The sequence below is a fragment of the Vombatus ursinus genome, unplaced genomic scaffold, assembly GCF_900497805.2.
Source record: "Vombatus ursinus unplaced genomic scaffold, bare-nosed wombat genome assembly UNPS02014794.1, whole genome shotgun sequence".
Lineage (NCBI taxonomy): Eukaryota > Metazoa > Chordata > Mammalia > Diprotodontia > Vombatidae > Vombatus > Vombatus ursinus.
Window position 1 is genome coordinate 29,734,728 of NW_020954572.1, and position 13,967 is coordinate 29,748,694.

The 13,967-nt window shown below is 37.7% G+C and overlaps 1 protein-coding gene across 1 annotated transcript in view; it reads right to left on the reverse strand.

Moving 5' to 3' along the window:
- Nucleotides 1-2,387: 2,387 nt before the first annotated feature.
- LOC114048796 (transmembrane and coiled-coil domain-containing protein 5B-like) overlaps nt 2,388-13,967 on the reverse strand; it is a 53,733-nt gene continuing 42,153 nt past the window's right edge. The window contains exons 3-13 of the mRNA XM_027869889.1: nt 13,863-13,907; nt 12,891-13,040; nt 12,288-12,405; nt 11,787-11,837; nt 10,562-10,636; nt 8,809-8,865; nt 7,629-7,688; nt 6,614-6,678; nt 5,151-5,193; nt 3,918-3,961; nt 2,388-2,586 (exon numbers count right to left, since the gene is read on the reverse strand). Of these exons, the coding sequence (XP_027725690.1) occupies nt 2,388-2,586; nt 3,918-3,961; nt 5,151-5,193; nt 6,614-6,678; nt 7,629-7,688; nt 8,809-8,865; nt 10,562-10,636; nt 11,787-11,837; nt 12,288-12,405; nt 12,891-13,040; nt 13,863-13,907 (907 nt within the window). The remainder of the gene's footprint in view (nt 2,587-3,917; nt 3,962-5,150; nt 5,194-6,613; nt 6,679-7,628; nt 7,689-8,808; nt 8,866-10,561; nt 10,637-11,786; nt 11,838-12,287; nt 12,406-12,890; nt 13,041-13,862; nt 13,908-13,967) is intronic.

Below are 13,967 nucleotides of genomic sequence, written 5' to 3' on the forward strand. Positions count from 1 at the left end.
TCTAGCCTACACATATCACAAATATGCTCATACTACATACATTCACATAAACTACATACATTTAAAGCACTATATAAATGTCAATTAATAACATTAATGAGTTATTGTTCTTAATGATATCTCTTTGTGCTGCAGTGACAATCAAATAACTATATTTAGGAAGGTGTATAGCACGATGGCTATTCCTTTATATGAAGGAAAAACAACCTTGTTATTGGAATATGCTGTTTGACTGAGTTATTACCACCCCAGCCTCCTGTCCCCGACCCTCACCCTCATTCCGCTAAAGACTGACTACCTCCATCCTGCCTAGGCTGAACATACAAAGCCATGCTACGTACAGCACTCTCTAGCTAGGTGCACTCCCACAAACTAGGGACCTTTCAGACTGACTTCTTTATAGATACAAACTGTATCCCATTGGCTCATTCAAATGCCATAGAATGCTATGCTGATTGGATGTGTACTCTAATCAGGCCTGAAAAAGCTTTATAAGCCAAAATATGTAACCTAGGAATCTGAAGCTGCTACTAGTGAGCAAGTTCCCTTAGCACTCTAATAATAATTTTTTTTCTTTTTAGTTTGGCTCTCATTTTGTTTGACTTCCAATTTTGTGGACCTTCCTGTGATCACGATTCACCATGGACTTTGAAGAACTCCAGGCTAAAAAAATTCTCTATTGTTTTCTTTGCAGGGAGACTTGGACTAACCTGACACTGGATGCTTTAGCTGAAAAATAAGCATATGCCATTGTGTCCATAACCCAGACATTGGTCCAGTAGATAATATTTTGGATTTTGGAGTCAGAGGACCAGGTTCAAATCTTGTCTACTTCTTACTGACTGTAAGACACCTTGGGCAAGTTAAATTCTAGGGAGCTCTGTTTCCTCAACTATGAAACTTGCCCAAGATATATAGACCCTTTCTCTGTCTCTTTTTCTGTCTTACATCAGGCTCAGTCTTATGGCCTTTTCCATAGCTAAAAGTCTCGCTACAATTTGAGGGAGATCAGGAAAGCTGCTTTACCTAAACATATCTCCACTGAAATCCTACCAATAGGAACTTTAGGTTACCAGACTCTTCTTTTAAAAGTCAAAATATTATTATGATATTATAATAGTCCCCAAAGCCTTTCTTTTATTTTGGGCCTAGCCTTTCTTGTGTAGACTATATCTGCTTTAGCTCCTTCCCCCTATTATCTGGCATCCTCAGTCTGCCTTTTTCTAGAATCCTCAATAGCTGCAGTTCTCCATGCTAGAAACTTCCTTATCCCATGTTCCTAGGCCAGGATGCCTCACTGACCAATTATTAGGACCCCCTTCCTGGGACACACCAGAGAAGGAAAGCTAATGCAACACACCTGAGCAAAAACCTTTTTCTCTCCTATAATAAACCCATGAACCTTGCTTGTAGACCCAAGCTCCTTGGACTCAGGAATCTCCAACTCTAACCAGAGAACTAATAAGAGCTTGGAGACATTAAGTTAAGGGCAATCCTTTGCAGGACCATCCTTTACCCTTTTTTTTGGTTTTATTGTACCCTGACAATCATCACACTCAAAATCGCAGTGATCTCTCCCTAGATATCCTGCAGTTATCTGGTGTCAGACTATCTGCCTTACTATTTTGTGAGTCAAAGTGCACCTGTCGTAAAGACTTGTTACTTATAGCATCCCAAGCCAGTCTGATTCAAAAGTCTCCTAGGTTCCAATTCAGTTGGAATGGTTTGTGACAGACTATGTTGTGACAGCTATTCACACTTTATTGTAAATTAATTTGCCTGGCAACCCTTCAAAAAACTATTAGCAGAACATTGGTTATTTATTTTCTTCCTAACAGATGTGGAAAGAGAAAGAGGGGAGGAAAATAAGCCATCTACTAAGGTGAGATTGTAAGTTAGGGCCTATACTCTTTGTTGAATTGAATTGAATTGGGAGCACTGAGATGAAATAAAAGCATATATTTGAGGAGTCCGATCCAATCAATCAAAGGAGAAATTACAAAGTCCCTGCATTTTTATGCAGCATAACATCTGTCACAACATTTAAGTCTTATATTGAAGGAAACCAAACTCCCTTATCTCATCCCTGCCCCAGGTATATGTGTCCTCTTGCAATACCAAATGCCCAAGCAAATACTTGATCAAAAGTCTTTTAAATTATCAAGTTCTTTATTACAAGAGAGAACTCACAAAGGGAATCAAAAGAAAATGATGAATGCAGAGGACAGAGGGCCAGGGTACTGCGAACAACTCTGACTCAAAGGACTCTTGCGTGCACCCTTGTGGCCTTTCCATTCTCACTCAAAGCCTGGGTGACTGCTTATCACTTCCCTTTTGTAACTTGGGAGAGACTTGGGACCTTCTAGAGTGAAGGACCTAATCTTGGACTAGTGTGGCAAAATGTCCTCTATGTGGAGATTGAGAGATGGAAGTAGGAAGTTCCTCAGTCTCCATAAAGTGTTTCTATCCATCATCTTGAGCAGATTGTCCAGGACAAAATTTGGATTTACAAAATGAAGATACAAAATCCCGAAACTCAGCATCCTGGTGAGAAATACAACCATCAAGAAGACAAACTGGGCAATCCTGCAAAAAAGAGTGGGGCACGTTATATCAACCAAGGTTGCAGAGATTCATCATAGTGGATAATCAAAAGCTAGCCTGGGAGGTAGTAAGACCCAGGTTCAAGCCCTGCCTTTGACAAATATTAACACTGTGACCATGAATAAGTCACTTAATCTCTCAATGGCTTAGCTAATTCTCTGAGACTGTAAGTTATTGATAAGATGTTGATTTTCATTGGTGTAAGACAGTGATGTCCAAAATAGGATCTGGGGACCTCTAAAGGAGAGAGTTGGCAAGGTCAAAACTATTTTCATAAAAATAATAAAGAAATTTTGATTTTAATATAATGTATATCAATTGATATAGCCCACATAAACAAAAGCTTGTCCTCAATAATTTTTAAGAGTGCAAAGGGGTCCTAAGACTAAAAAGTTTGAGAAGCACTGGTGTAGGGTGTTTCTACATTGTGATTTCCCTAGATTGATAAAATATGTCATGACACTTTAAAAAAAAGGTAACTGTAAGAAAACCCTCTACACCAAGAACTGGTTCAAGTTGGCCTTAAGCTTCCATCATACAAGGTTTATAGCTAAATCACTTAAATGAATGCTTTACTTAAAGGACAAGGACTATGCAGTCCTTACTTAGAAAGCCTTATAGAGTCAATGCTATTACAAACAGTAGCAGGGAGAGTTTGAGAAGCATTTCTAAAGCTACCTAGTATGTTAGTGGATGGGCTAAGAAAATCATCTTCTGGCCTCCTCTCCCAGTCACATAAATTAGCGCAGATACATAGATTCAGTGTCTGAACCAACATAATGGACCTTAAAAGAAATAAGGCTCAGGGTAGAGGTGTGAAACACAGCTGTGGCCTACAACACTCCTGAGTGCCCTGGGAACCTGATTAAAATGTAATCAGGAAATATTTAACAAAATAAATGTACAATAGAACACAGATAATGTTAAGATGTGGTTTTCTAGGTCAATATGTGGCCCTCAGGGATGCTTATGTGTGGTTTAGTGGCCCCATTTCTATTTGAGTTTAACACCACTATTTAGGGCAAGCAGGATATAACTAGAACTATAGTCTCATCCTGTATATCTTAATTCTTTTGCAGCTTCTAGCAATGATATATATCACATCTTTACTCTGGCACTAACTGAATATGAAGGGCCAAGAAGAATTCTGCGGGTTGGACTAATGCTTTGTGACTAATAGATTATTATGTCTATGCCAAGTATTCCTCCTGGTCTTCTGCATAAGAACATCCTATATCTGAAGAGTCCTTGCCTGACTAGTGTGTCAGAGTAAGTGTATTTTGGGCTAGTTAAATCAAGCCCTTTCCAGTTACCTGAGCCAAAAATGTCTTTGCCCTTTTTTAAACAAGTTCTCCTCCTGTGAAAGCAATAAGTACAACAAATGAGATGATCTTAGAATTCTTTTTCTTCCTTCCTCCCTCCTTCCTTCTCTTTCTTTTTTCTTTCCCTCCTTCCTTCCTCCTTTTCTTTTCCTTCTCTTTCTTTCCTCCTTTGTTCCATCCCTCCCTCCTTCCTTTTCTTTCTTCCCTCCCTCCTTTCCTTCATCCCTTCTTTCTTTCCTCCTTCCTTTCTTTCCCCAGTGCCTAGAACAGTGACTAACACATAGTAGGCACTTAATAAATGTTTGTTGATTGACCGATAACTATGTTCAAGGCCCTGGACTAGTTGCTAGAGAAGATATTGTCAGCACAGTAAAAAGAAGGGAGAACTTGGATCACCCAGAGACTGCAAGTGTCCAGTCACTTCAGGACCAGCTTAAATTGAGTAGAAGTAGACAGCTCCAGTACTTCTGCTACAGCACTTTCAACTCTAGAAAGTTGGGACTACTACTGGTATACTTTAGGTGAGGACTAGCAGACTATGAAGTGCACATGAAGTCCATGAACCTTAGGCAGAGAGCCTGGTTGAAGATGATACCACCAACTGTTGTAGGGCCTGAGTTTCCTCTTTTAATTTTGGTTGGGGTAAGGTGGGGGTGAGGGGTGGGGGGGGGGAATGGGATCAGGGTATTGCAAATGTCTTTGTTGGCCCAGAACTAAGGATTGACAGTCTCCCAGGATTGGAGGAGTAATAAAAGGAGGTACATTTCAACTGTAGCCTAATTTACCTATTTGACCAGTGCTAAATTTACATCTTAGAAAATAGTTGTACAACCAACTTTAAGCTCCCACTTCTGGAATTTACTCCCTCCTCATTTCAACTTTTCAGCATCTTTAAGTTTCTTTAAGGTTCTATTAATGTTCTTTCTTTTATTCCTCAAATTACCATGCATTTACTTCTCTGTGGATGAGGTCTCACATTCTTCCAAATAGAATATAGGTTCCCTGAGGGCAGGGACTTGTTTGCTTGTTTTTTGTCTTGGCATTTACTAAATGTTTGGCAAATTTAGTTGCTTAAGAAGTCACCTAGAGTTTTGTAATATTTGCTGATAATTAGGCCCAAATAACCTCTACTCTGTATTGCTTTCTTTTTTACTCGCTGAGAGAATATAGATGAATGAAGGGGGTGGAGCAGAGAACGTAAAACTAGGGCTAAGTGAAACTTACCAGAATCAAATCAGATTGATTGTGTATGTTCTGGGCTTTGGTTCTAGAAGGAAAAACAAAACAAAGATATGCCTAGAGATGTCTAAAGGACTTTTAAGTATTTGCATTGATGCAAGTCACTGCTATAAAAATGGTTTCTAGTCTAGTCAAACGTCTGTTTTCCTTTCAGATTATTAATAGCAATGCCAAAGCCTGAATTAAGTAGGAATTCAAGGAAATGTCAATAATAATAACCTGAAATTTCATTGGCATAGGGAAATCCCATATGAGGAACCTCTCTTTACCAATGTAGGTTAGCACCTTGTAGTGTTAAAGGGTTCCTTAGAATCACTGAGAGAGGTTAATCAACCTGACAAGGGTTCTACAACCAGTTAGAGGCAGGATTTGAACGCATGTCTTTCAGCTCTATCCACTAAGCCAAGCTAGATAACAACAACAACAACAACTGACATTTGTAAAGTACTTTCAGGTTTGCAAAGTGCTTTACATTCATAATACTTTTTTTTTTTTTTTACAAAGCAGCATTTCTATGTGGGAGGAGGTGAATGGGTTATGATAGGGATACAAAAAAAAGAAAAGAGTATCAATGAAATGTTAGAGATTAAACAGAGGAGAGAAGAGTGAAGTTCAGAAGGGGACACAGACAAACAGGACAGTTTTGTTACTATCATCTTAAATTTAATACAGAATAAATTAAATATAGAATAAATTAAATTAAATTTAGAAAGATTAACCACTTTTTTAGGAAAAGTAATAGCTCAGTTTTGAGTGTGATATTTTTTGTTCTTTGAATATTGTAATGTTTGTGTTTGTTGATGCTTCCTAAGTTTGTAATAAAAAAAATTTAAAATAGAAAATATAAATAAGTCTATTAGAGGTAGCCCATACAATTTCCATATACTAGTTATGACAATTAATAATAATAGCTAATGTGTATATAGCGCTTTACATTTTATAAAACACTTCACAAATAATATCTCATTTGATTTCATAGGCATAGATCTAGAGTTAGATCTCAGGAAGATGTTCTAGTCCAATTCCCTTCATCTTACGGATGAGGAAACTGAGGTCCAGGGGATTTAAGTGGCTTGTCTAATGTCATAGAATTTGTAAGCATCAAAGGCAGGATTTGAAGCCAGGTCCCCTGATTTCAGAGCCCAGTGTTCTTTCTACTATACCATCACTTGTTATGAGTGTTATGTATTTAGTTTCATGGAACTACTTCTTTTCTCTTACTTAGTTCCTTCTTAAAGTAGAAAATATAAATGTCTCCTCCCCAGCGGTCACCTAAATACCTTAAAAATGCAGAAGAAGACTAATGGTGCATTGGAAATTCAGTTCTGTTCAACAAATACTAAGGGCTTCCTGTGTAAAGTGACTCAGTTTAGCATTAAGATTCTTTGATGTATGAACTTTTTCATAGGCTTCAAACGAAGAAGGCCAAGTCCATTGACAAAACTCACACTTCTGTTTCAAGGAGCAGTATCTCTCTATCCTTTTCCATCAGCCTCAGAATTTCCTGGTATTTCTGCTCATGGAAATTAAAAATACAGAAGCACAGGAACAAGAGGAAAATTTCATGATTATTCAATTGCAATGAAAACAAGCAAATCTACAATAATCCCAAGCCCTTTCTTGACAACCTCCCCCAAGAGTTAGGCTTTGCAGAAGGCTGCAATAGGTATTTATTTATTAAGTACAGATTAGTCAATAGAGTAAAGGAGGATTTGTCTGAGAAAGTTGACGAGCAAGAAGATATATCTTTTAAAAGATTTTTATATAGTGAGACCAATGGGAAACCAAAGATTCCACTGTTCAGCCAAGAGCTATTAAGAGAAATGGGGCTTTATTTAACTCTGCAGCTATATTTCTTATTCATTAAACTTATGAAGTTTCTTACATCTTGACTCTGTTGGGGAAGTTCATAGGATCACTGACTATGAGAGTCAGGAGGTCATCAGAGGTCATCCAATCCAATATTCCATGAATAGAAACAAATATTTCCAACCATTAAGCAGCCTCCACTTGAAAACCTTCATCCGATAAAAGGCGGCTCTCTATTTGCCAAGGCAGCCAGTTCTGCTTTTGACAACTCCAATTGTTAAGAAATTTTTCTAAAGTGGAAATTTGTCTTTCAGCAACTTCTACCCATTATTCCTACAACTGTCATATCTCCCCTAGAAGTCTTCTCTTTTCCAAGATAAATATACCTTAGTACCTTCAACTGACCTTCCTATTACACGGTCTCTGACCTCTTTGCTATCCTGGTCACCTTTCTGTAGACATGTTCCAATTGGTCAGTATCTTTCATAAATATGGTGCCAAGAAAAGAACATATTCTGGTCTGAGTCAGGACCAGAGGCACTATCCTTTCTCTAGTTCTAGACATTCTGCTCCTTCATGAGTTTTTAGTTGCCATGTCTTAGTATTAACTCATAAGGTGTTTCCAAAGTCCACTAAAATTCCCAGATTTGATACCTTTATGTAGTAAGCCTGATCTTTACAGAGTTGGTCCACAGATTGGTATTCAGATATTACCTAGAAAACCAGAAATTTTTTTAAACAAATTAAACTCTATGAGTTAATTCAGAAACAAGAACAACGTGCAAATGTTATCCAGAATGACCGTTATGATTTTCTCACTGTTCTCTATGAGACTATTAGCTACACAGTTAAAAAAAAATCAATTTCATCTCTGATGAGATTATTTCATTCACTTTCATGATCCATTCTGAGCAAACTAAGGGCCATACTTTCGTAAGAAATTAAGTGAAAACCTTAGGAACTGTGTCTGGCCAGTTGGCCTATGGATACTGCAAGAATGTATTGCAACATTGTACTTCCCACCCCATTCACCCCCAGGTTTTAAAGAGAGGAAGCCAGAGCATTTGATCCAGCATCCTTCTTTCTTTATCTTAAGCATTCAACTCAGGATGCTCAAAAAGTACCCATTCAGCATTAATTTGTTTTCCGATCCTCCCAGTATGAAAACTCCTTCCACCAATTCTTTGTAACTTATAGTCTAAAAAAGAGTTGCATGAGGGCACAGAGAGGTTAAAGGGACACACAGCTAGTGTTTGTCAGAGGGTAGGTCTTCCTGTTTTAACTGTGGTCCAAGCTATGCTGCTTTTCATTTCCTCATTTATTCAATAGTTAATAATTAATTGCTTATATTTGCAGAGCACTTTAAGATTTACAAATGCACTTTCCTCATTCTGTGAGATTGGTATTATTTTCTTTTTTAAAAATCATGGAGATTGTTAATATTTTCTCACTTGATAGACAAGGAAGCTGAGTCTCAGATTGGTTAAATGTTTTGCTTATGGTCATACACAGCTAGTAAGAGTAGGAGCCAGAACCCTTAAATCAGTTCTCCTGATTGCAATTCCAGTCCTCTTTCCACCTAGAGGTAGGAGTTACCATTATTAGCAGCAGTTCCAGCTGCAGCTAGGGATTTAAAGAGATGAAGAAGTTCTTGTCCTTTAGGTATTTCCAATTATGTAGGACATGCTAGTCAGAGTTTCTTCCTCCACCAGCCCAGGTCTTTCCTGTGTTCTTGGTTCTGAGCACCTTTGGGATCATATCCAAATTTTTATCCTAAGCCAGAAAGTCATGAAAAGGGGGTGATTTTAAAGGTCATTAAGGTCATTGCCACTACCTTAGCCAGTTCTTTTTCCTGTTCTGCATAGGAGGCTATGATCTTTTGTAATTTCACCTATGGAAGAACAAAAGAAAAAAAGAAAGAACTGAGTATGGTGATACACAGCAGGCAGAGAAATGGACAGTTGCAAAAATATCTTATTTTCACCTCAAAGAAACTGAAAGCATGTTTTATCCTTCCCAACACCCCAATACCCTATTATTTAAATTCCACAGGTAACACCATTACGTGCCCTCTAAGATCCCATAAGTGAGAAAAGAGAATATAATTCCTCTTTTTTTGAGGGAAGAGATAAAGAAAATCAGAACAATTATACATTGCCCTTCTAATAAAGGGAAACCACCAAATTGTTCTATTACCTGTAAACCCAAAGAAGACTTCTTGTCATAACCTAATGAACTGTGAGTTACTCTAGAATTATCTCTTCATTGCTGTAGTTGGGTATATTTCCTTTGTTGTTTATATGCAATAAAGTCATAGGTATAGAGCTGGAAAGGACCTTAGAAGCCATTTAGTTTTTACAATTTATAGTCACATGAAGAAATGCTCTAAATCATTATTGATTAGAGAAATGCAAATTAAAACAACCTTGAGATACCATTTTACACCTACCAGATTGGCAAAAACGATTGAAGGGGAAAGTCACAAATGTTGGAGTGGATGTGGAGAAACTAGGACACCAATCATTTTGGAGAGCAATCTGGAATTACGCCTATACCCATTGACCCAGCAATACTAGCACTATATCTATTTTCAAAGATGATTAGGGAAAAAGGCAAAGAACCTATATGTTCTAAAATGTTTATAGCACCTCTCTTTGTGGTGGCAAAGCCATTCATGCAAATTCTTTGATGCAAACATAAAACCCAGAAACTGAATAATAATTTGTTGAATTTGAAGTCAGGGGCAGTGGGTTTCCAGTTGATGATGGTGTTTTCAGGTCCTCAATAGGAGCCACAGTAGAAGATAGCTCCTTCCTAATGAAAATATCTGTCTCTCTGTAACCATTTGAAGCAATTTGTTTATCTACTCTTGTTCTGTGATTGGAAATTGCAGGGATGCCCATCAACTGGGGAATGGCTGAACAAGTTGTGGTATATGATTGTGAAGGAATACTACTGTGCTATAAGAAATGATGAGTTCAGTGAATTAGAAAAACATGGAAAGACTTGCATGAAATAATGAAGAATGAAATGAGCAGAACCGAGAGAACATTGCATACAGTAACAGTAATATTGTTTTTAACCTTCTCATTTTATAGATGAGGAAACTGAGACTTTGAGTGACTTGCTCAATCACAAAAAGGTAGTTCATATGTAAAATTAATCTGTTTCCTCCATTAGATGGGAACCTTATTAAGTGCAGGAACTGCATCATTTCCTACCTTGGTAACTTACCATAACATTCTTTAAAGTGCTTTTTCTCATAACCAAACATTTAGTGTTGTTGAATTATTGTGAGGACTTTAAGAAGACTTATGTCCACTCTTTTGGACTTTGTTGTAGAAAGAACTGACCAGTGAAATATTACGTGTGTATTTCAGAAGTCCATGGAGATGTAGGCACATAGATATTGGTTTCAATGAAATGTCCCTAAATGAGGGTAGGAATTAATTAGGACCCCAATAGTTTAGCTGTAAGAGCACAGAAAAAAAAATGGCCTTAGTAGCTCAGAGAAGTTGTCACTTGGGGAAATTAAAGATGTAAAAACACTTATCAGAGAATCCTTTGATTTATTCTTTGCCATTCACCTTTGATTCTTCCAACATCTGTTTTAGGTCTTCTTTTTCAACTTCTTTTGAATTCTCTCGTAGTTTCCTGGAAAGCTGAAAGTCCAGTCCAGAAATACAGTGAGACATGAGCTACATTCATGCAAACATAAAATCCAGAAACTGAGTAATAATTTGTTGAATTTGAAGTTGGGGCAGTGGGTTTCCAACTGATGATGTAGTTAGTGTTTTCAGGTCCTTTGCAGGAGCCACAGTAGAAGAAAGCTCCTTCCTAATGAAAACATCTGTTTCCCTGTTACCATTTGAAGCAATTTGTTTATCTACTCTTGTTCTTGCTAGAACCTGATCCCAAGGCTTCACTGGGGCCAGTCTTGACCTTTACTGTATACAACTGTGCCATTCTATACATAACTCTGATCATAATGCCTGTATTTCTCATAGACTATATACATGGACGGGGAACCTGCAGCTCAAGGCCACATGTGGCCCTCTAGGTCCTCAAGTGTGGCCCAGAATTCTATGAAGGTTCCCCACCCCTGAGTCCTGGACCCTTGAATCCTAAGCCAGAAAGATTTCCATCAATTCTTACCTCCCATGTATACAGTTGATATGTACATAAGTCTTTAAGATTTGCAAAGTACTTAACAGATAATATATCATTTGACCCAAAGTGCTCTACATATGACATCCCGTTCTAAGTAGCTTGGGTTATGGGTCAGAGGCAAGACTTGGCCCTCTGTATTCACCAAAGTGAGAGAGAAGCAAGGATTGGAACTATCTGGGTGAGGGAAAGGGGATAAATCATTCCTGGGGAAGCCAAACAAAACTAGTTGTCCAGTTGCCTTATGCCACAAAACTCCCATGAACTGCTATGTCCAACACAGAAGACACTGAGACTTAGAGTTCTTTACTTCTGAAATATATCAGGAGACATGCCTCTTCCTCCTTTTAGAAAATTTCTTCAAGGCTTTCTCCTTTTTTTTTTTTTGCTTAGTCCTTCCTAATACAATCATAGGAATATAGTGGGTTTATTTTAAATTCATTGATAATAAGCCTTAGATCCCCAAAATTGTCCATCATATACTCTAAACATGTTAATAGGCAATTGCTATTATGGAATGGGAAACAGGCATGTTATCAGAATGTGGTTCCATTCTGAATGGAATAACCCTTCCCACTACTCTGTCTGGATAAGGATATCTACATGGGGGACTTTGGGAAACTTAAGAGAACTCAGAGGCCTTACCTTCATCCGTAGCTCATTCACATTCTTAGCCAGTATCTCATTACTCTTTTCCTGCAGAAATAAAGAAACAAAAAGCATGGCAGTTCATATCTTCCCATCTGCTCTTGGTCTCCTTTCCTGCCAAATTTTTTGTCAGATGACAAAACTGTGCTCTGACCTCACAGAACATGAGAGTAGATCTGGGAACAGAGCCCAAACATTAGAGTTTCTAGTGCCAATAACAACAACAACAATAACAGTAATAACAATAACTGATTTTTATATAGTCTTTAATCTCATATGACCCAAAGTGCTTTTACATACGTTATCTCATTGACACCAAGCACTCCATTTCCAGAGCTCTCCCTCTCTGAACCCTGCATGCCTGAAAACAATTGTGATTCCATTTCTCCTAACTTACTCTAAAACCTATGAAATCAAGGAAGATCCCATGGAAAGGAAAAACACAGCATAGCAACAAACTAAATCCATTAGACTGATCTTTCCCTGTGCCTTCCTTACCAATTTTGCAGTCTCCAATTCCAGGCTTTTCAGTGCTTCCTCCTTCTCATATGCTGTGCGGTTAAATTCATCTCTTTCCCCGACTAGGCCTATTGACTTGGTGATCTCTTTTTCTAGACTGAGTAACAAAATATCACACAGGTAAGTACTCATCCTCAGGACTAAACTGCAATTATAGGACTCCATCCTGGGGAAAGTGTGGTTCAGACTTAAGGAAGCTTTGGTAATGACAAAATACGAACCTCAAATTGTATGTAAACCAATGAAATCTGAGTTACTGAAAACAGTAAGAACCTAGCTAGTTTTCCAAATCCAACTTTCATATATTCTTATATGAATGGCTACTTATGTCAAAAAATTATCTGGGGTGGGGCTTAAAATCTCTGAGATTCTCTTAGAGTTCTCTGAATTTTGAGGTTTTCGTTATTAAGATAATTTAATTAGAGTTTGAGTTAATTAAGAGAATTCATTTGAAAAATGACCATTGATAAAGAGGAATGTCCTTTGTTTTCCTTCTATCCATTCCTCCCCATCCCTAGAAGCTCTATCCCTAGGAATAGCCTCCTCTAGAGGAGTTGTCCCCTGCCCAAATAAAACTCTGACCTTTGAATCTGTAGTTCTTTCTCTCTGATTTGCACAAGAAGGTCCTGGTTTGCCTCATCTAGGTTCAGCATATCCTTTTCAAGACCCAGATTCAGGTTGTCAAGATTCTTTTTTGCCTGTTCCAATCTCAGAATTTCCTTAGTTTGAGAACTACCAGGATATATCATTATTAAGATCCAAGTTAATCCAGTTAAAAGAAAGGAAAAAATAATACTTCTTAAGTTCCTACTTTGTGTGAAATATGTTTAAAGGCAAGAAAATAATTTATTAGACTTTTCTATTCCAATATGAAGAATATAGTTCTAGAAAGCATCCCCTGTGAATGTTACATACACCAAAATTATCCCAGATTCTCCATTTTGCCTATGCCTCAATTTATGTAACAAACAGGTTCCAAAATGTTATGTGTAAACTGAATTTTTATTAGTCAAAAATTGTTACAAATATGGAATCTTACAAATCTAATGCACTAGGAAATATAGATATTTAAATGAATTCTCTTGTTAATTGAAAAAAAAAAAAACTAAATGAAGGGGCCATAGGGAGAATTCTTCTGAGATGTGAATCATCTGTTTTATAAGTTCACTTTTTCATACATTATGTTTTTTTTTTTACATCAGGTCTCATCTATGTGGTATATCAAGGTGGGCAGGAAGGAGATTTCCAGAACCCCCTCCTATAAATTGTTCTACCTTCTTCTGTCCCCAGTTAGTAAAGGATGGTCTTTTCCCCAGTGTAGACTGATAGAGTACCATACAAAGAACCATCACAGACCTTCCCTTACCACAGGTTTGATAAAAGGGTAAGAACTGAAACCAGAGGTTTTCTTGCCTAAAATCCTTTGCCCAGCCTTATGTGGAATAATCCCGTTGGTCAGCTTAAAGTTCCTTCCCAGAGAGGCTTCAAAATAATTTCAAAATTCTCTCATTGAATGTTTCTTTAGTGACCCTCTTTATTGCTGTCATTACTTACATGTCATCCAGTGAGCCTTGACTAATTTCTTCCATTATAGGTTTTCTGAAAAAGAAAAGAAGGAAGGAAGGAAGGAAGGAAGGAGGGAGGGAGGGAAGGAAGGAA